Source organism: Strix uralensis, chromosome 27 (genome assembly GCF_047716275.1).
Source record: "Strix uralensis isolate ZFMK-TIS-50842 chromosome 27, bStrUra1, whole genome shotgun sequence".
In the NCBI taxonomy this organism is placed as follows: Eukaryota; Metazoa; Chordata; class Aves; order Strigiformes; family Strigidae; genus Strix; species Strix uralensis.
The window spans coordinates 5,440,489-5,461,003 of NC_133998.1; the positions used below are offsets into that span (position 1 = coordinate 5,440,489).

The window sequence follows — 20,515 nt, forward strand, 5'->3', positions numbered from 1 at the left end:
ATCCCGCCGCTCGCGTAACGCGGCGCCCGGGTTCCCTGAGGTGAGGCCCGGCCGGCTTGGGTGAGGAGGAAGGGGGGGGGGGGGGGTGGTGGTGCTGGGGAAGAGCCGCTTCTCCTCGCCGCCGCCGCCATGAGCGTGGAGGCGTACGGCCCCAGCTCGCAGACCCTCACCTTCCTGGACACCGAGGAGGCCGAGCTGCTCGGCGCCGACACGCAGGGCTCCGAGTTCGAGTTCACCGACTTCACTCTCCCCAGCCAGACCCAAACCCCGCCCGGGCCCGGGCAGGCGGGGCCGGGACAGGGCCAAGGCCCCCCCGGAGCGGGGCAGGGACCGCCAGGACCGATCGAAGCACAGGTGAGTCCGCGGCCGGAGGCGGGGGGGGGCCGGGGGGGGGTCAGGGCGTCTCCGCCACCGGGGCGGGGGGGGGGGCGGGGGGGGGGGGGTCCGGAAGGGGCGGGCGGGCCGGGCCGTGGGGCCGGCGAGGGGAAGCCCTGGGCGGGCTGCGGGGTTGGGCGCTCTGCCCCCGGCAGCGGCGGACGGGGAAGTAGAAGCCGCATGTGGCTGCTCGCCTGCCCCGCGGAGAGGAGCCTCCCGGCTCCGGAGCGGGGCCGCCCGCTGCCGGCACACCGCGGCCCGGCCGCGCCTGGCCGGCAGCGGGGAGCGGGCCTGGCAGCCGGGCGCTTTGCTGCCGCCCGGGAAATGCAGGAGAACGCGCTGAGGAGGAAACTTAGGGCCGGTTATCCGCTGGTAAAACCGGCGGACTCCGCGGTGGTGTCGTGGCAGTTGTGTCGCTTTTCAGTGAGGTGTTGGAAATAGAAATCAGAAACACTTCTGCATGTCATTTCAGGTTCTTTTACTCTTTAAAACAAATAACGGCTATAGGTAGTATTTGGCTATCAAAAGTTGGGTACTGAGGAAATCCAGCGTTACTTTCTTTAATTTCTTTCTTCCTATGACTAAAAGCAAAATACGCTTTTAACTTTTTATCCTTATTATTACGTTTACCCTTACTTTTTTGCCACCTTTTCTGCTGCACAGTTGCTAGGTTGGTTTGTTTTGGGTTTGTATGGAAGTGCAAGGTGATATGGCCTGAGATTTAAGTTCAGAGGTCTGGTTCTTCATAACTTAAGAACAGGTGATATTTTTTCTTATTATAGTCGGTGATTGGTATGTACACGACAAATTGTATTTATTGAACAGTTCACAAAAGCGAAAGTAAAGAAGGAACTAGGGTTTTATGCTCACAAGTGAAGAAGGGTTGCAAATGAAGATACTGTCACTGTGCTACAGCTTGACTGTAGTAAAAACAAAAACCCTGAAGAACTCTTCCATGTCTTTTTAGAAGTCAAACTTTCTGCATTTAAAGATCATGGAATATTCTGCTAAATTTCATTACATCTAGATAAGTACTCATGTAGTCCCATTAATAATTAAATGTTTGTACACTATCCACGTTTTAAAAGAGTTGAAAGGCTTTTGGTAAGTTTTTAATCCTGAACCAAACATCGTTTGAGTGTGCTTGATTTTTCCTTTTGCTTGTAAAACGTGAGGTATCAGGGTCTGTAAAAGGTAGAGCTGTGAGTACAAACACTGGAAACAGGCCAGTGTGTCCAGGCTCTGAGAATCTACAGGTGTGCGGCGCAGGACTGAAGGTGGTATTATCCTGTCCGAGCCGTATCGGGTTTATCCCAGGACGAATTGAATGACTTTCTTGTGCTTGAAAGTGCTCAAGGTAGAGCCTGGGTGTAGCCACTGTGCGGTGCTTGCTCCGGGTTAGTGTGTTTATAAGACAGAATTAGAGATGTGACCCCATGGGCTGTTTACTTTCTGTTTACTTACAGCTTTTGAATTTGGGCTTGGTAGACTTAATCCAATTTGAGCATTGCAATATCAGAATTATTAAGTAGTAATAGTAGAATCTTGTCTGTGTACAGTCAGACTACACACTGATCGAGTAAAAAGGCAGTTTTATTAAAATCTTAGTTTTTAAAGCTTTAATAGGTTGTGATCATTCCAGAACTGAGTAGAGAATGTGGCCAAAAGAAGAAGAAAACCCACCCCAGTATAAGCCTCGTAAGCTAAAAGACCAGACGAGAGGATTAATTTGTCTTTTTTTGTCTAAACATGTTTGAAAAGCCTTTGAAGTAAAAAAAAAAAAAAAAAAAAATCTGGAGAGCACGTTCAGGTACTAGTATGTCTATAACCGTCTGTCCTGGCAAAAAGGAAGGGATTTTTGTTTTTTTTCTAAACCAAGTGCATTTATGATGTTTCTGCAAACTCTTGCGGTCATCCTGATCCTCGTTTTGACTCTAGAAATGTAGGTTTTGGGGAGGGTGGGGAGAGGGAATGGACCTATTGCAACAAGAACTCTCAGAAGGGTGGTAAGTACAGTGTCCTGAGCTGAAGCACAGCAGAACCCAGATCCCTGGATCCGTTTAGACTTGTACGTTTCAACGGTCTCCTGAGTGATAAGATCAGAAATTATGTGTGTTTTAAAGATTCTGGGGGAAATTTTGCTGCTTTCAACAAATAATTTAAACTTGTTACATCTTTTGGCAGGGGACATACTAAATAACTTCTGAGGCTCCAAAATTGATCACACACGTTTTGCTTAATTAAATGTTGTCCCTGCGATTATAATTAAAGCTATTTGAATAAATAATCTTTATTTGAAGCTGATAAACATTGGAGGTACACACTTTTACTGTGCTGTTTCACATTTTGGTATCTTTTTAGTGTCCTAATGTTAATAAAGATTAGTTGAGCGATGCAGAGCACCTAATTTCTTAAGAAAATGTGATTGATTTAGGCAGTCTATAAGAGCTTCCTTTCCCACTGTATATTTAACTAATAGTTTAAGAGGATGTTGTTACAATTGATTAGTGTCCAATTGACAAAAGGTAGTGAGAGGTTAGTAGCACAGAAGCAATGTCTGCTCTTTTCAGAAAACTCTATTTCTATTGTTTACATATAATTAAAACCAAACATAGGAATAGATTTTTATAAATATTTTAAGATAAATTCTGATTTCTGCCTTATTTTTTCACCCTTCCAGGCAAGGACTTAGTTATGATGCTAGGAAGCAGTCACATGCTCAACGGGTCTGTGATGGACAAGGCACATGGTGTTGATGTGTTAGAATGGTTGAAGGAGGCTGGGCCAGCTATTCGATTTTTGGTCTAGACTATGGGGGCTGGATTTAATTTCCAGTTCTAACAAAGACTTTTTGTCTTACCAAAATGACTTACTCCTTGTTGCTCAGGTCCCCATCTGGAAATACAGCTTTCACTCCACACTGCTCTGGGGGTGTTATGGGGGTGAATGTGCTCAGTAATAGCCTCTTCCTTATTTTGAAAGGAAAAGCAAATCAGTGTAAGAGACTCTAATAAGGTACAGTAAATACTCTATAGCTTTAATGTAAAGAATGTGAAAACAACAAATAGTTGGGTTATCCATGCAAGTCCAAAAGTGTATATTTTTCTCCTAAAGCACGAGGGAAAATTACCTGAATCGGGGCAGCGTGACTGGGTGTCCTGCGGCTGCCGTGCAGCGTTGAAGTGTATTGCTGCGATTGATTGGACTGCAGCCTTGTAACAGGAGGACTCTTCTAGCAACACACCTATTTAACTGCAATTAGTTTTCTTGTTACAGCTTGAAATGTACCACTTTAAAGTAGAACTACATCAAGTGGATATAGCTGCGTTCACCTGTGGATCAGCTGCTGGTGTGGGTGGGGTGTGTTAGCCAGAAGCACTGGGAGGAATTGAGATGGTAAGATTCTGGTACTGCTGATCTGGGGACTCCACACGGTCGGTAGAAGCCGCTGCATAGTCTGGTTTACTATTCTGTAACTCAGCTCCCTGGACCTTTACTGTTGTCTCTCAACCAGTATTTTAGTGACCAAAAAAGGAGCAAAGGAGGGGCCAGTACCTTGGTGATAGTTTCAGAGCACCTCAGTGTTCAGATCCCTGTAGCTGTTAAACTTGCTGTGCCAGAAGTTTCAGTCAACACTTTTAAAATAGAGAAGCCCCCCCCACCTCCCTTATACAACAGTTGATGGTGCCAGATTTTTAATAATATGCACATAGGCTAACATCACAGTAGGTTTTAGAACAATAGTTGAGTCACTTCCTCATTGTGTGCCTGCCAAGGCCGAGTACTCGCTGCTGGATTTTCATAGTAACAGGTGACATCACTCCTGCCGAACTCCCTGAAAGGGTCGGAGCTCCCCGGGGTGTAACTAACAGTCACCTGCTGCAGAAGTACTAATAATGTGCAGTTGTAGTTTCTTGGGTTTCTGCCTTAAAAAAAAGTTTTACAGTTTCATTACCGTTCAGCAATCCAGCTTTATGAGCACCCAAAAAAAAAAAAATTGATTAAACTTGTCAACTGATGTGTATAATAATGTATTATGGCTCTTTGGAATAGATTGATAGAAATGCACTTGTGAATGCGTGGTATTGTGCTTCTAAGAAATTCAAATTAACTGAAGGCTTTGGAATACCACCTGTTCCGCAATAAGTTAATAAGTTATCTTCATATTTTGTAAAATGGCACTATCTATTTAAAATGGATATTTATCATCAAACATCTGTGGAGTGCTATTACACAGCGAGCTGATCGGATTTGGGTTCATCGTACTAATGGGTTGTTGCGTGCTGCTGCAGTTTCTTTCATTTTTTTTCCTTGTTCCCTCTGCTGCTTTTGCACATTCTGTGCTGATGGTTCCTCTTGGCTGATCTTTCTATTAAAAGCCTCTACTTGGAGGTAACATCAATAAAAAGTCATACCATTTAGACTGTGTTTTGCAAATGTACCTCATTTCATTTGAAGATAATGAAACAAAGCTTCTGCCGTTGAGTCCAGTTCCTTACTGCTGAGGGCAAATGTGAAGTGGCTTGCACTTATTTTTAAATTTAACTCTTGCAATTGGCTGTTAAATTTTAATGTGCAATACTGAAACTAGCTTGTGTGGAATCTAAATTAGACTTTCGGAGAAGTAAGCTTGTTTTGATTTGCGTATGAGTTGTAGCTTCAAAATGCTACAGCTACTATTTTTAAGTTTCTTTTAATAAAGATTTAGTGTTCTTCTTGCTGTGGACAGCTTTCTTATCTCTTGTCAGAGAATTAAGTTACAGATACCAGATAAATTGCATTAAATGTCTAAGTGCAAAAGAGTTATTAAAATACTGTATTGATAGGCAAAGGCGTTGAGTGATTCTTATGCTCCCACTTATTAGCTAGTTAAAATTTTCAGAAATAAATATTTATCTCACCTTGTCTAACCCAATAACTTTAGAAACAGTTGGGGGGATTAATACATCTGATGATTTTGCTTTGATAGGGAAACTACCTCACAGCACTCATCTCGGATGCTTTGTTAATATTGCGCTAATCATTGCCGTCACTGTGGTGGTCCATTTCCTGCTAGAGCTAATGTGGATTATGGTATGCTTATCTCTTGGATTTTAGAGAGATCTTGCTAGAACCAAGTGACTGACCAGTTTTGGGGGGTGTGGGGGTTCTTGACAGCGTCGTGTTAAGGCGTGGAAGCTCCCCGTGGCTGCTCGTCTGTAGAGATGCGGCAGTGGAATGAAACCAGAACACCTGTGAGGCCCAAGGGGCAACGGCTGCTCTAGCTGTGCCAAAATCTGATCTGTGACATTCGCACTTCATGGTGCTTCTTCCTGGTGGTAAACGCACTGTACTCAGTATTGCCAAAAAGGAGTTATTTTTAACATCAGTAAGTGTGTAAAAGTTGCTGACGCAGTCCCAAATGTTGCAGAACTTCATGGTTCTGGCAGAATATTGTCTGTGGAAAGAGCACACCTGGTTTGTATGTGCTGTGTTAGCACACTTGGTCTGAAAATTTGAGCTGCATTACTAGTTTTGATGGACTTTTGCCATTTTCTTGGATAACTTAGACCTCTTTTTTAAAGGAAATCTTATCGTAGCTAAAACAGATCTAAAGTAACACAATAGTGACTGTCCTACCTGATGTATTTTGCAAGTACATTTGATTCAGTATTTGGTTAGTAAGTACATCTTGAACAAGCGATACTGCCTGGAGAGCTAAGACATTGCTGAAAACCAATTTCTGGTATTTCTTGCACTACTTAAATATTTTTTAGGCTTACATGAGAACAGGTTTCTGGATTACCTGCTCTGTTGTCCAAGTTGTCACTCTCTGTTGTCACTTGTCCAGGTGTCATGAAGTTGTGGTTCTAATATCCGTGGAGAAATATTGGTGGATAGAGAACAGCAGAAATAGATGGGGAAAGTGCTGTACAGTAAAGATCTTGTTTTCAGGTAGATTTCTGGACTAAAATGAGGGATGAAAAAATGATGTTTGATACTGCTAGAAATGTTTAAATGGAATTTTGTGTGTTGTGTAAGACTAGGGAAAATATAATCTGCAGAAAAGCAGTCTCCTTCTAACTTTTTTCTATTCATCAGTTGGAGTTTAAATAATCCTGTAAAATAGGAGCTAGTGAAGCAAATATTGATTATGTAACTGGTATGTGTTTTCAGCTTTTACCAGCGTTTTTCCTTCCTTTTAAGATTTTCTAAATTAACCACAAGTTTTTGCTTTGAGGAGTAGGGGTTACTGTCCTTGGCTTTATGTTTTGGAGTCTGTTTTGATTGTATAACCTAAGCACTGACATTGTCTTTCAGGTTAATGGGCCTGATGGCATTCTGCAGAATGGAGCTGTGGATGATAACGTGGCTAAAACCAGCCAGCTTCTGGCAGAGTTGAATTTTGAAGAAGATGAGGAAGATACCTATTACACAAAGGATCTTCCTGTGCATGCTTGCAGGTGAGCCCTAATCTTTGCCCCAGGCTTATTATTTCCAGAGGGCAGGAGCGCTTTGTGTGAGTGAAAGGTGTATGCTTAGAGGATTTTTGGGTTTTGAGAGCAACTTCCTTGGAGGCATCCGCGTTCTGGTAGGAAAATGGTGCCCTCTGGTGAGCTCTTGTGTACAGCTGCTGCTCCAGCAGGTCTTTGACCTCCTGTGAGGAATAGCAGGCTAAGCCAGCCTAGGGATGGTAACGGTGGGGAGTGTTAAAAAACCTGTGGCTCAGAACAGACGTTTTGCTCATGTTCCATGCTTTTACCAACACTCGTGATCCCTAATTTTCACTTCCCCTTATTTTTGTACACTACTAGGTAGTTTAAATCTTGTGTTTGAATTTTCCTGTAAGCAAGTACCCAATCACTTCTTGGTTTTTTGTTTTTGATTTCAGTTACTGTGGTATCCATGATCCTGCCTGTGTGGTTTACTGTAACACCAGCAAAAAGTGGTTCTGTAATGGACGTGGAAATACATCTGGCAGGTAAACGGTCAAGTGATGGAAATAACAGTCTTGTTTTAGAGTGTGTGTGTTTTGAGGTGGTATGAAGGCTGGGACTTGCATATTGGTGATAATCGAAGTCTAGTGACTTCAGTGTGAACTTCCAGCTGCCTCTTGCTTTTCCACTGTTACCAGCTTAACCTCGATCTCAGCAAAACTTGAATCACTTCTGTGAAGTGAGCTTGCTGCTTCTTCCCCCATCCTGTGTTCCTGCAAAGCACAGTAGAACTGATGCTCTTGACGTGTGGAGCTTCGGGAGGCTTCTTTCAATTACCAGTAACATGAAAAGAATTATTTTACACGTTTCCTATTCTTTCATGCTCATCTACCTTAAAGCATTTGTGCACTGAGACACCATTGAAGCTGTGTTAGCCGTATCTTTGCTTGGATGAAAAGAGCAAGATCTTACCAATGTCTGCTACAGTGTAAATAGAATTTGTTTGTGTCTCTTAATAACTGAACTGGTACATTATGTTAGGAATAAATCTGGTTTTCCTGTTGACTTCACATAAATGTATGTCCTCTCTGGTTTCAGCCACATTGTTAATCATCTTGTGAGAGCGAAGTGCAAAGAGGTGACTCTCCATAAAGATGGACCTCTAGGAGAGACTGTCTTGGAATGTTATAACTGTGGATGTCGTAATGTGTTTCTCCTTGGCTTTATTCCAGCTAAGGCAGACTCTGTGGTTGTTTTGCTGTGCAGGTGAGAGAATGCCTTTGTTGGCATGTTTGTGTCAAGCCTATTGCATAACCTTATTTCTAAAGGGCAGTGCTTGCTTTCATTTTGTACCAAAATATATTTTATACTAGTAATTTGCCACCGTTTTTCCTCTAGATGATCGTATAGACTTCATGAATACACAAGTAGATAATGCTATAAAAGAACATTCTGTTATGCTGGGCAGATGTCTTAGTTCTAGAGAAAAGTATTTCTCCCCAGTGAAATGGTCCTTAATGGAAGAAGGGTATTTTTCCCCTTTTTTTTTAAACTGATTTTCAGATTTGGAAGAGTAACAGATCAGTTCAGGAAATTACTCTGGAGCCCTACTGGAGCAGTGGCTCTATTACATTGGACGTTTTTCTGTCAGCTCATAGAATTGTTTGAAGATGACAGTAAATCGGAAATTGTTCTCTGACAGATTCTATCAGAAATCGTGATTTTATAATTGTATTTTAATTAAATGCTGTCACTTACCATGTATTTGACAGTAGAAGGTGTATTTCTATGGAACAAGTTCTTCTATTTATTTAAACAGCAGATGGGAGGTAATCCTGAGTGTTTTCTGATATATGTGTGCATAGTCTTAATGGACTGTAACCACTTTCAGAGGTGAGTGTCATCTTCAATATTTTAGATACTGAAACTTTCAGTTACAGAAATGCCTAAGAAATACTACTTTACCGAGCCTTCCCAGTGTTGAAACAGCAAATACAGGAACTAAAAAATGAATTGTCCCAGCAGGCTAGGGTTATTTTGTTTTTTTTCCTTTAAACTGAGATATTTGAGTTGTTTTCAGAGCATGATAAACATATTTTTACACTTCACACAGTAGACTTTTTCTTACACTTGTCTAATTTAATAATTTTTTTCAATATTTTGGTTGTGCAGGCAGCCATGTGCCAGTCAGAGCAGTTTAAAGGATATTAATTGGGACAGTTCACAGTGGCAGCCCCTTATCCAAGATCGCTGTTTCCTTTCATGGCTGGTAAAGATTCCATCTGAACAGGAACAGCTGAGAGCACGTCAGATTACAGCTCAACAGATTAACAAACTGGAAGAACTTTGGAAGGTATGTGCTGCTTTTTCAAATTCTGGTTATGTTTTACCAAGTGCTAATTTTGTGTTTTTATGAAGGAGGGACAAGACTGTTTTAGCAACTGCACAAGGCAGGGAACGTACTTAAATCACATGAGGTTTAAATCCTGCAGATTTGACAAGCAATGCAACTGGGAATTAATCAAAGGATTCAGGAAATTGTTTATCGAAGTAGGAAAGTTTCACCCTTAGGTTCTCCAGCTCTGTTCAAGTTGCACTGTCAGGCAAACTGAAAAAACAACTTTCCTTGCTCACATCAAATCTTTCACTTATTTCTGCTTTGCGTGATGACTAGCTGAATAGGGAACTGTCAGTCCATGCTTGGTATTCAGTTACTGCTTTTTGAGGGGGTTTTCTGTACATGCTTTAAAGCATAACAAACCTGGCGGGATGTGAGCGAGCATGACATATAATGTCTTGGTGAGGTTTTAACAGGTTATTATACCTTGATATCATTTCCTGTAGTAGTAAAACACAGTATTATCCATCCTGTTGCACAGTGAGAGCTTGTCACTTGTTTGTACTTCAAACTTGGAAACAAAAATGTGTGTGCTTTAAATTCTAGGAAAATCCATCTGCAACGCTTGAGGACTTAGAAAAGCCTGGTGTTGATGAAGAACCACAGCATGTCCTGCTTAGATATGAAGATGCTTATCAATACCAAAATATATTTGGTCCTCTAGTCAAGCTTGAGGCAGACTATGACAAGAAACTCAAGGAGTCTCAGGTAATATTCTTGAAATTGCCTGTTTGAGGGGGCTTCTGACCAGTTCTCTGGTACCAAACACATGGTCACCGTTAACAGCATAGAAAGAGGGCTCAAGTGAAATAAATATCTTTATTACAGTACTGCTACATCAAAGTAATGACAGTAGTAATGGTGATGTTTGATAGCAGGGAGAGGAAAGAAAAATCCTCAAACTGAGATTTTAAAAGGGCTTGAAATGCTTGAACTTCCATCTTTGTGTTCAGAGTTTCTTTCCAAGACCCATATTGTGTCATGGAACTGTGCAGCTTGGCCACCTCTTACGTTGTTATCCTCATAACCTGCAGTTACCTTAGAGTTTCCAGACAAACTTGAATTATATGAGGTCATGCAAACAGGGAATGTTTTAAAGGTGGAGGAAGAGAGTAACGCAGGTGGTGATTAGGACTTTGTTTCTCATTAAGTAACTCTTCTGTAGAACAGAACTATCTTCTGTAGATGGTGTAAAGCCATAAGAATAAATACAGGTGTTTGTCTACACTGTGATGCTGGAACAGCAAGTTTTGTATTTCTAAACTATTTTGAACTATAGGGCAGTGAGGACTGTAGGTAGTTGGCAAACATCTCTTTAAGAACATAATAGATGCCTCTTCTTTACCATTAGACCCAAGATAACATCACAGTCAGATGGGACCTGGGCTTGAACAAGAAAAGAATTGCTTATTTCACTTTGCCAAAGACTGATTCAGGTACTGACAGCTTGATTGTATGTTTTTACTGTTTTTTTAATGCCTGGTGAATAACATTCAGTGTCTAAAAAAAACTGATCTGGCCTGGGATATAAGTACTGTGAGTTTTGTGTTGGGGGATGGTTGTTCATTGGTGAATGTTCTAAGAGCATTTTTTCCTTCCTTTGTAGATATGCGTCTTATGCAAGGCGATGAGATCTGCTTGAGGTATAAAGGAGACCTGGCCCCTTTATGGAAAGGAATTGGTCATGTTATCAAAGTTCCTGATAGTATCCTTTACTTAGCGAGCCTTCAGGAAGGCTTAATCGAAGGTTCAAGTCTCTCAGAGATCAGTAAATGCATACAAAAGTAATTTTGAGATAATTTTAATTTGTCATGGGGATCTGCTAAAAAAAGTCAAAATTGGGAAAAATAAAATTCAAATTTTTGCTATAGATTACTACTTAACGAGGTTCTACAGATTATGGTGATGAGATAGCCATTGAGCTGAGGAGCAGCGTTGGAGCACCTGTGGAAGTTACTCACAACTTCCAAGTGGATTTTGTATGGAAGTCTACTTCGTTTGACAGGTATTGAGAAAGCACTTCAAAACTTGGCAGATAGCGGGTGCACTTGGTGCATATTTTTTCTTTTACCTTCAGTGGGCGTTTTTAAACAAGTTGTATTGTTTCGTGACGCTAGCAATCAGAAATCTGAGTATGCCCCATGTGTTGATAGCTGGTTCATAGAGCAGCAGGCCTAACTTTTACTAGAAATTGAAGCAATCTGAATGCCATCAAACTGTTAGTTTTTCTCATTTTGAAGGCATGCTTAAGGTTTAGTGCAAATACATCAAGGGGGGGAATCGACCTTATGTTTAGTAATACTTGGAATGGAAGAAGAAAAACTGTTTTGTAGTTCAGCTTCCTGAGCATGGCTCCATCACGAAGCATGCTCTGATTTTAGTTGGCATTTCTAAACTTTGAATGGCTTTAGCTGAAATTTGAAGGCTTTTGAGTCTGCTGTAGGGTCAGTAGGCTTCGGATGTACCTGTACTGCATTTTGTAAAATAGGAGCTTGTTTATTACCCTGAAAGAGATAGACTGAGTACAAATTTTCTTCCATTCTTGCACCTAAAATTACTACTGCAGATTCTGTCAAAGGCTGGTGTTTCTCTACAGGTTTTTCTGGTTATAATACTTTGTAGTATTCCTGTAGGGGGAAGACAAGATCTGTGTTCTCAGTCTAATTTTTGTCTCTTAATTCTGTTAAATGTTCTACACTATTCTCTTTTCCCAAGGTATATTTTAATTTGTGCCTGATGTCTGATTAACAGTAGGACAGTTGTGGATCGTTGTATTTGAGGTCATACTGATCATTTTTTTTTCCTGTCCTTCCCTCGTTTCAGAATGCAGAGTGCTTTAAAAACGTTTGCTGTGGATGAGACTTCGGTGTCAGGGTACATCTATCACAAACTGTTAGGTCATGAGGTAGAAGATGTAATTATTAAATGCCAGTTGCCAAAGCGCTTTACAGCACAAGGACTTCCTGATCTCAACCATTCTCAGGTAACCTCATCTCCTTTTTACTACGTGCAAAGAATATGATAAAGGATTTATGAATAGAGGCTGAGGAACTTTCTAACTTCCTATGCATTGAATGCTAAATAGCAATAAAAAAATTTTTGTATAGGTTTATGCTGTGAAGACTGTCCTGCAGCGTCCTCTGAGCCTTATTCAGGGTCCCCCTGGTACCGGAAAAACAGTGACATCAGCCACAATCGTCTATCATCTGGCTAGACAGGGCAACGGGTGAGAACTGCTCTCTAAATCTTTATGTATGAGGTTACTTTATTAATAGTCAAAGAATCAACTTGATTTTAAAAACTTAAATTTAATTTGTATCTTTGAACTAAAAAGACTTTCTAGAAGTATATTCTTCTGGGAAGACTTGTGCTTATTTCAGAAAATATTCTTCCCCGGCATATTTTCAGGGGCCATGTGTCATAACACATGATTTTATTACAAGTCTAGTGGATTACAGCTCACTGAGATTTACTTTTTGCTTAATTTTTTTTCAAGGCCTGTGTTAGTCTGTGCTCCGAGTAACATAGCTGTAGATCAGTTGACTGAGAAGATCCATCAAACTGGACTGAAAGTGGTTCGTCTGTGTGCTAAGAGTCGTGAGGCAATTGACTCTCCCGTATCCTTCTTGGCATTGCATAACCAGATCAGAAACATGGATAGGTAAGACATGGTTGAGGGGAACGAAAAAAACCAATTTAAGTGTGCTGGACACAACTGATTAACTGTAATGACGACAGCGTGCATTTGCTTGATGTGATAACTTTTTTGGTTCTATACATGTGTCATACTTAGTTTTACAAATGAGTTCCTCTGTAATCATATCAAGTTGTTAATTAGGCTTAAAACAGGTTGGGTTTTTTTTCAGCATGCCAGAGCTTCAGAAACTGCAGCAGCTTAAAGATGAGACTGGAGAACTGTCATCTGCTGATGAGAAACGTTACCGTGCACTGAAGCGAACAGCAGAGCGTGAATTACTTATGGTAAGGTTTTGTCTGTTCTAGCGGCCTAAATAATTGCCTTCTCCCACTTGAGGCTCAGTTGCAATTTGCTGGTGGGGATCAGGGTACAGTTTAACTTTTGGGGGGATTCCTGGGATGGTACTGAATATCTTCCATGTAGGAATGCTGTCTAGTGATGTCCTGCTTGATTAACTTCGGTTGCGTTTCTGTCTCAGAACGCAGATGTGATCTGTTGCACGTGTGTGGGAGCTGGTGATCCAAGACTTGCAAAAATGCAGTTCCGCTCCATTCTGATTGATGAAAGCACACAGGCTACTGAGCCAGAGTGCATGGTGCCAGTTGTCCTGGGAGCAAAACAGGTAGGAGCCGTTGGATTTCCTTAAAGAAAGAGTTTTATAAATAGAGAAAGTAGCATCAAGCAGTAACATTCACAGCGTAAGCATGTAGGGATACAAAATCCTTTCCTTTCATGGAAGACGCTTCCATAATATAGATCTAAATGACTTTATTTTGTCTTAGTCCTGCTAGTTTTCTGTTTTCGTGGCATAATCTTTGCCTAGAACATGTTGGTCCTGTTGGAACAATCTGGAGACTAAAGATTTTACTTGAAAATGATCAGCTGAAAAGCTAGTTGACACTAAAGGTTTGTAAGCCTTAGATCAGATCTGAAGCTTATTACAAGTCAAACTGATTTGTTCCTAATATATATGACAGTAGATTATTGCTGTTGTTTCTAGCGATTGATCAAGTTTTAGAAAATAAAAACTTGAATATCTGCCAACTTTCTTTTCCACAGCTTATTCTTGTGGGTGACCACTGCCAGCTTGGTCCTGTTGTGATGTGTAAAAAAGCTGCAAAGGCCGGCCTGTCTCAGTCCCTCTTTGAGAGGCTTGTGGTGCTGGGGATTCGTCCCATTCGCCTGCAAGTGCAGTATCGCATGCATCCTGCACTCAGTGCTTTTCCATCCAATATCTTCTATGAGGGTTCGCTCCAGAATGGTGTTACTGCAGGTAGGCAAGAGCGGGACTCCTGCAAATTACTTTCTTTGCCATTCATTAAAGATCAAAGAAAGGATTCTTTAATCTAGATGAGTTCCCAGTACATTTGCTTAAAAAGAGAATTGCCACTGCGCTTAGAGTTGAGTCATTAAGGTGCTTTGATATGAAAGTGTTCTTGCTCGTAAAGCTGTGCTAACTTTTTTACTTTTTTTGTGCTCTTCAGCGGACCGTGTGAAAAAAGGCTTTGATTTCCAGTGGCCACAGCCAGATAAGCCAATGTTTTTCTATGTTACACAAGGACAGGAAGAAATTGCCAGCTCAGGCACCTCTTACTTAAACAGGTAAGTAAAATTCAACAATGAGAGATAAACTTACACTGGGACGAAGTATTTTTAAGTATCTCAAATGTAAATCCAATATACAGTTCCCTCAGCAGACCAAATATCTGAACATTTCTTTATCCTTCAGAATCTCTGTAACAAAATTCATAATACTCTGTATTCGCCATGACGTCTGGTGCCTTGCTGTGTGAATAAAGGCATAACAGCTAAATAAAGGCTCGTGTTTTTGAAGAAGAGTTACTTTCTGTTTCTGTGAGGGTGGTATCTGTACTTCAACTGAGCCAACCCACAGACCTCAAAAGTATTGTGTACGTCAGTGCTATTGATTCTTATGTTTTGCAGTAGTTCTAAATTAATAAAATGTTTCCTATTTAACAGCTATGATTGAAACTGCTCCTGTGCTTTTTTTTTAATAAAAGGATAGTGCAGGCTGAGCCACGTTTCGGACTTGATTTGCCCTAGGCTCCCTTTACAGTAAATGAAGAGAAAAAGGCATCTCCAGTGGGAGCAGTTCAGATCTTAAGTGGGTTCAAATTGTTCTGTGGAGGTGCCTGTTTTCCTTCACTGGTAGTATAAGGAGCACAGGACAATTACGTGCCTAAAACGTGGGATGAATTTGAGCCAGCAAGTGAACGGGCTGCAGTTGCAGCAGGAAATGCTGATCAAGTCGCATTTTGAAGCCAGAATTCCAGTAGCTCCTGAAGCAGAGTGCGAAGTCTTGGATTTTGGTGGTGGTGCGAAAGGGATAGGAATTTAATTTTTTTTCTATCCCTTTTTTCTGCAAATTCCAACTTCTTTTTCAAAGAGTGAGTTTAAATCCCTTTGCTCCTCTTGGTCGTGTGTGTTTGTTCACGTGCCTGGAAGGGAAACCAGACCAACTTATGAAAAATATCTGCTGTGATATTTTTAATCTCGGTCTGTTTCCTGAACAGCATGTGCAAGACTGCTGAATGCGGCAAGCCAGACTGTGCACAAACAAATGGCACAATAGTTGGCTGACAGGGAGAGTGGCATTAAAAGCATTCTATATTTAAAACTTTAAGATAAAGCAACTGAAGGATCTGTTTGCACAGCAGCCTGGAAGGTTATTAATGATCTTGCTCATAAAAGTGCCCATGTACGTTTAACTCTACTAAGCAGTTCCATTTTGGAATGGTGGCCACCATGAAATTTGCTGTTCCAGGAAGTCTTAGCTGTGTAGCTCTGAGAAGGTGGAGGTATATGTAAGGAGAAATTTCTGTGTCGTTGAGACCTATTTTGAATGTTGGCTTTTGCCCATATTCCTCTGGCTGACAATATCTGTGTGTGGTGAAGTCAGGAGGTGACAGTGGTGGATGTTCCTGCAAAGCTTAAGTGGAATTAATCGGAGTGCTCGAGCAGTGTGAAATCGATCTTTTTCTCAAAGTAGCCTTTCTGACAAAAGGCTGGCACAGCATACATGTCCAAGATTTTTAGACCCGTTAACTTGCAAAAAGTTAGACTTGATTGTCATTAGATAAACAAATCTCTCTTTCTAGGACGGAAGCTGCCAATGTGGAGAAGATAACTACAAAGCTATTGAAAGCTGGTGCCAAACCAGATCAGATTGGCATTATTACTCCGTATGAAGGTCAACGATCCTATCTGGTGCAGTACATGCAGTTCAGTGGTTCCTTGCATACGAAGCTCTACCAGGTAACAGAGTCGTTGCACAAATGAGAACACTTGGATGCAGAGAGGCTAGAAAAGTCAGATATTGTGAAACTTCAATATTTTCATTTTTAGTCTGGCTTCTTAGGCGTCAGTCTGTGTTTACTCTTTAGTAATTTTTGAGTTTTTTAGTTGATTGTGGTTAAAATAGAACAGGGAGAAGAGCTTAGGAGGTATCCAATGCCAGTAAGTGTCAGGGGAGCAGCTGGCCAGATAAAGGAGAAAGGCTTGTTAAGGTCTGTTGAAAGGAAGGCTTCAGTGAGTCCATCCTCTGAGGACTCATTGAGGCACAGAAGGGAGAGGTCATCAGTGCTTCAGCTGTGGAAAAGCTTCAGTCAGCTTGTGTCTTAGATAAAAGCATCATGCCAAGAGACGTGCAGGAAGCCAAGCTCCATAAATTGTGATGCTCAGACTATTTATTTTCTGGGGAATATGTCCTCCCATCAGTGGAGCTCCTCTACCAAACATTAAAATTTGTTGCTACAAACAAGACAGTTGTATGTTTAATATAGTCTGTTTTGCAATATTGAGAACTTGGTCAGTGTTTTCACTGAAGGAAAACTTGGTGGAAATACTTCTACTTCTGCCAGGAATGATCTGTCCCTCTGATTCAGGTTTCTCAGTAGCGGGGAGCAGTGGTGCTAATTTGGACCTGTCTTACTACGAGGTTTTGGAATAGTCAGAAGCCTTTTTGGCAGCATACCTAGAAAAAGGACACTTTCCATAGCACAGATGCCAGTTTTGGGGAAATATGAGAACCATAAAGCAGTGAACATAAAAGTAATTTGTCCTAAACTGAGACTGTCTGTTCTCCTTTAGGGAAACTATTTAGTGACCAGTGGAATTACTAAATCATTCGTCATTACAAAAATAACATTTTTGTCAAACGATGGGAGCTGGTAGTGCACAGCCAACGCATTTGGTAATGCCTGTTGGTACCATTAACTGTTTTGCACTGTGCTTCCGTGATTTACATGTTTTGCTCTGTTTCAGGAAGTGGAAATTGCAAGTGTGGATGCCTTCCAGGGACGAGAGAAGGATTTTATTATCCTTTCTTGTGTGAGGGCCAATGAACACCAAGGAATAGGGTTTCTGAATGACCCCCGGCGTCTTAATGTAGCTCTTACGAGAGCAAGGTAAAGTAAAATTGGGCAAACTTTTATCTATTCTAGATATTGAATCTGGTCTGCTAAAGCACTGATACAGCCCGACTAACAAAAGGTGTTTTGTGGGTGACAGGCCCGTTCCCCACCCCGCCTGGTTTACGGGAGCCTTGAAGAATTTCCACATTCCCTACAACTTACAAGAGCAATCTCATCCTAATCAGCGTTACCTTTTGGCATCAGTAGTTTGCAGAAGCTGCCCTGTCGTTCCCCTTTGCTTGCAGGACAAAACTCTTCCCTTCACCTGCTGCTTTATCCCTTCCAACAACCGCTTTTACCATTTTGCTTCTCTCAGTGGATCTCATTACTGAGAAGGGGTGATGTGGAATTGACACTGCTGGTTGGCTTCCCTGGTTTCTGCAAACTTGCAAACCACTACGGTGCGGTGGTTGGTTGGGTACGCTGGTGGGTTTGGCAAGCCTGCAGAAGGAAGCTTGTGATTCTTGAGAAACTGGCTGCAGCAATCTCAAGTGTTTTGTCATAGCACAGAAATCATCTGCTGTAAACAAAACAATTGCTCAGGGTCTCCTACCACCGTGGGCTTCTGTGAGGTGCCTTGATTCACTGCAAAAGGGATTGACTTCGGGGCTGTTCTGACATTAATAGGTAGCGTGGCTTTACTTTTGGTCAAAGTTAATATCTGTCTGCTGTTGTACAGGTATGGAGTAATTATTGTTGGCAACCCAAAAGCACTGTCTAAACAACCACTTTGGAATCACCTGCTGAATTACTACAAGGAGCAGAAGGTTCTGGTGGAGGGACCACTGAATAACCTCCGGGAAAGCCTCATGCAGTTCAGCAAGCCCCGGAAACTGGTCAATACCATCAACCCAGTAAGTTGCCCTCTCCTGTCTCTCAGATGTTTGTGGCATGAAGCAACTGGGGGTTGATTGATCAATGGATGGAATAAACAGTCACCCACACAGCTGCACACACCCATAACTTTCCATTTTTGTTGCCTAGTTAATGCAGTGTGACCCAAATAAGTTGCTGATTCAGCTGTTTCTAAGTTGAGCTTTTATAGAAAAGCCTTTTTGGTGCTTTTTTTGTTGCTTTATTTACTGCAAAATTTTATGAGGGGGGTGAATGAAACATAAAGTAACTGTTTTATGTGGAAATGGCAAGCTCATTAGGTGTGTGTACTTAATAGCATTGCACTTTAATCCTCAACCTGCAAGTTTTATACTTTGTGCTTTAACATAAATAGTCATTTGGGGGAGGGAGGGAAGCTTGTCAGTCATCACAGGACAGTGGTGGGGATGGAGCAAGGAACTATCATCAGAACCTCAAAATAGACTGCAATTTCATCAGATGTTTCACAATTTGAGATAGGCTGCCTGTAGAATCTTACTACTTGTTGTCATGATGTAGTTGAAGTGGTAGTTGGATGTTTTCCGCGTATTAGAACTGTATAGTTTCCTCAGCACTTGTAAAGTATGCATGATCTGTGGAGTTTTACTGGGTTTTTATCCAAAATAACTTAGGCTGAATTTGTGGTGTGACGTTTTCTATGCCAAGGCTTTGTCTGACTCCTGTAATGCTTCCAGGGTGCCCGTTTCATGACTACTGCCATGTACGATGCCCGTGAGGCCATCATACCGGGATCTGTCTATGACCGGAGCAGCCAAGGTAAAGGAAGATGTCAAAATTAACACTTCCTCAGGTTTTTTTTTTTCCCCAGCTAGTCCTTGGCGTATGGTATCTTACAGACTTCAAACTTTTAAATGTTTGAAGAGCCACCACAGAAAAACACAGAATTTAAGATCTGAAAATGTTCGTGCTGTGCGTGGATTTTGCTCGCTGTATATAGAAGCCCCTACAGTCCAACTTGGTGTCTGCAGAGCAAGTGAAAAATGAGGGGAGAGGGAGAGTGTGTGTGTGAGAGCATTTCAGGAATCTTAAATGGTGCTGTAAAAGAGTAACTGTGTAGGGATGAACATGTGTTAGACGAGGCTCTGAAATTTTCAGGTGTGGAATAAGCAGTGAACTAGAACTGTTGGTTCTGGGCAGTGGTAGGCTTCTCCTTTCAGGTTCTGATTTATCCCGCTCACAACTCCTCCCGTTACTGTTAAAAACAGGAATAGGAATCGATTTTTAACTCTTCAGGCTGCCTGAGATCACTGTGGCTTTTCCTCCCCTCCCCAGGGCGCCCATCCAACATGTACTTCCAAACCCACGACCAGATCGGGATGATCAGCGCTGGCCCCAGCCACGTCACCGCCATGAACATTCCCATCCCTTTCAACCTCGTGATGCCCCCGATGCCGCCGCCGGGATACTTCGGCCAGGCCAACGGACCCGCCGCAGGTACGGGGGCGAGGCTGGAGTGGTACAAACAAACGGTACAAACGCCACATTTTAGGTCAGAAGTTGGAGAATGGCTTTTGCTGCTCTTGCAGCGGTGCTGATGAGGGAATGGTGATGTGCTCCAGGGATAAATCTTAGTTCTTTGGGGTACAAACACAACAGCGCTGCCACTTCCAGTCAGTGTCCCTTTGCCCTGGCTGTGCTGGTGGTTCTGCCTTTTGTTTTCTCTGCCCCTGCTGCGTTGGGTACATATAAAATGTTGCCTCTTGCGAGTGATCAAGACTTGATAGAAATACAAGAATATTTAATTCTCACATGTAAGACTTCTCACTGTCGGTTGGGATAAATGCTTTTCCAGGACGTGGGGCGCCAAAAGGAAAGACTGGTCGTGGTGGGCGCCAGAAAAATCGCTTTGGGATTCCTGGAACTAGTCAGTCAAACCTCCCAAATAGTCAAGCGAGCCAAGATGTGGTGTCCCAGCCTTTCTCCCAGGGTCCACTGACTCAGGGGTATATCTCCATGAGTCAGCCATCACAGATGAGTCAGCCTGGGCTCTCCCAACCAGAATTATCACAGGTAAGTGCAATTTGATACATAGTCTGCTCTTTCCTGGGTTTGTTGATCTGTGTGCATGTGCATCCTTGTTTCCTAGTGGAAACTGAGGAAAATGGCGACCAAATGTCTTCAGTGACTCAGCCACAGCGTTTCATACTCCTCTGCTTGGTGGACTTGCTAAGTACCCTCATGTATGAAAGTGAAATGCTGCTTGTGTTGACTTCAACTTGAGCCTTAACTTTGAACTGCTTGCCTGTTCAGCAGCCAGCTATCGCAAAAACCTTTATTTGTGGAAATTCTGCAGGAAAAGTTG

The 20,515-nt window shown here is 42.0% G+C and overlaps 1 protein-coding gene across 2 annotated transcripts in view; it reads left to right on the top strand.

Annotated features, from left to right (window-relative positions):
- The window catches only part of UPF1 (UPF1 RNA helicase and ATPase), a 23,369-nt gene continuing 2,854 nt past the window's right edge, over positions 1 to 20,515 (top strand). Inside the window, exons 1-22 of one of the 2 annotated variants that reach the window (XM_074851743.1) lie at positions 1 to 354; positions 6,676 to 6,818; positions 7,247 to 7,336; positions 7,890 to 8,057; positions 8,964 to 9,144; positions 9,736 to 9,897; positions 10,541 to 10,625; positions 10,796 to 10,894; positions 11,077 to 11,194; positions 12,013 to 12,172; positions 12,297 to 12,415; positions 12,686 to 12,850; positions 13,056 to 13,170; positions 13,365 to 13,508; positions 13,946 to 14,159; positions 14,371 to 14,488; positions 16,006 to 16,162; positions 17,171 to 17,313; positions 17,999 to 18,173; positions 18,888 to 18,969; positions 19,486 to 19,647; positions 20,006 to 20,223. In XM_074851743.1, coding sequence (XP_074707844.1) covers positions 130 to 354; positions 6,676 to 6,818; positions 7,247 to 7,336; positions 7,890 to 8,057; positions 8,964 to 9,144; positions 9,736 to 9,897; positions 10,541 to 10,625; positions 10,796 to 10,894; positions 11,077 to 11,194; positions 12,013 to 12,172; positions 12,297 to 12,415; positions 12,686 to 12,850; positions 13,056 to 13,170; positions 13,365 to 13,508; positions 13,946 to 14,159; positions 14,371 to 14,488; positions 16,006 to 16,162; positions 17,171 to 17,313; positions 17,999 to 18,173; positions 18,888 to 18,969; positions 19,486 to 19,647; positions 20,006 to 20,223 — 3,243 coding nt within the window. In that variant the 5' untranslated portion in view covers positions 1 to 129. The remainder of the gene's footprint in view (positions 355 to 6,675; positions 6,819 to 7,246; positions 7,337 to 7,889; positions 8,058 to 8,963; positions 9,145 to 9,735; positions 9,898 to 10,540; positions 10,626 to 10,795; positions 10,895 to 11,076; positions 11,195 to 12,012; positions 12,173 to 12,296; positions 12,416 to 12,685; positions 12,851 to 13,055; positions 13,171 to 13,364; positions 13,509 to 13,945; positions 14,160 to 14,370; positions 14,489 to 16,005; positions 16,163 to 17,170; positions 17,314 to 17,998; positions 18,174 to 18,887; positions 18,970 to 19,485; positions 19,648 to 20,005; positions 20,224 to 20,515) is intronic. The other variant, XM_074851744.1, reaches the window with a different exon arrangement.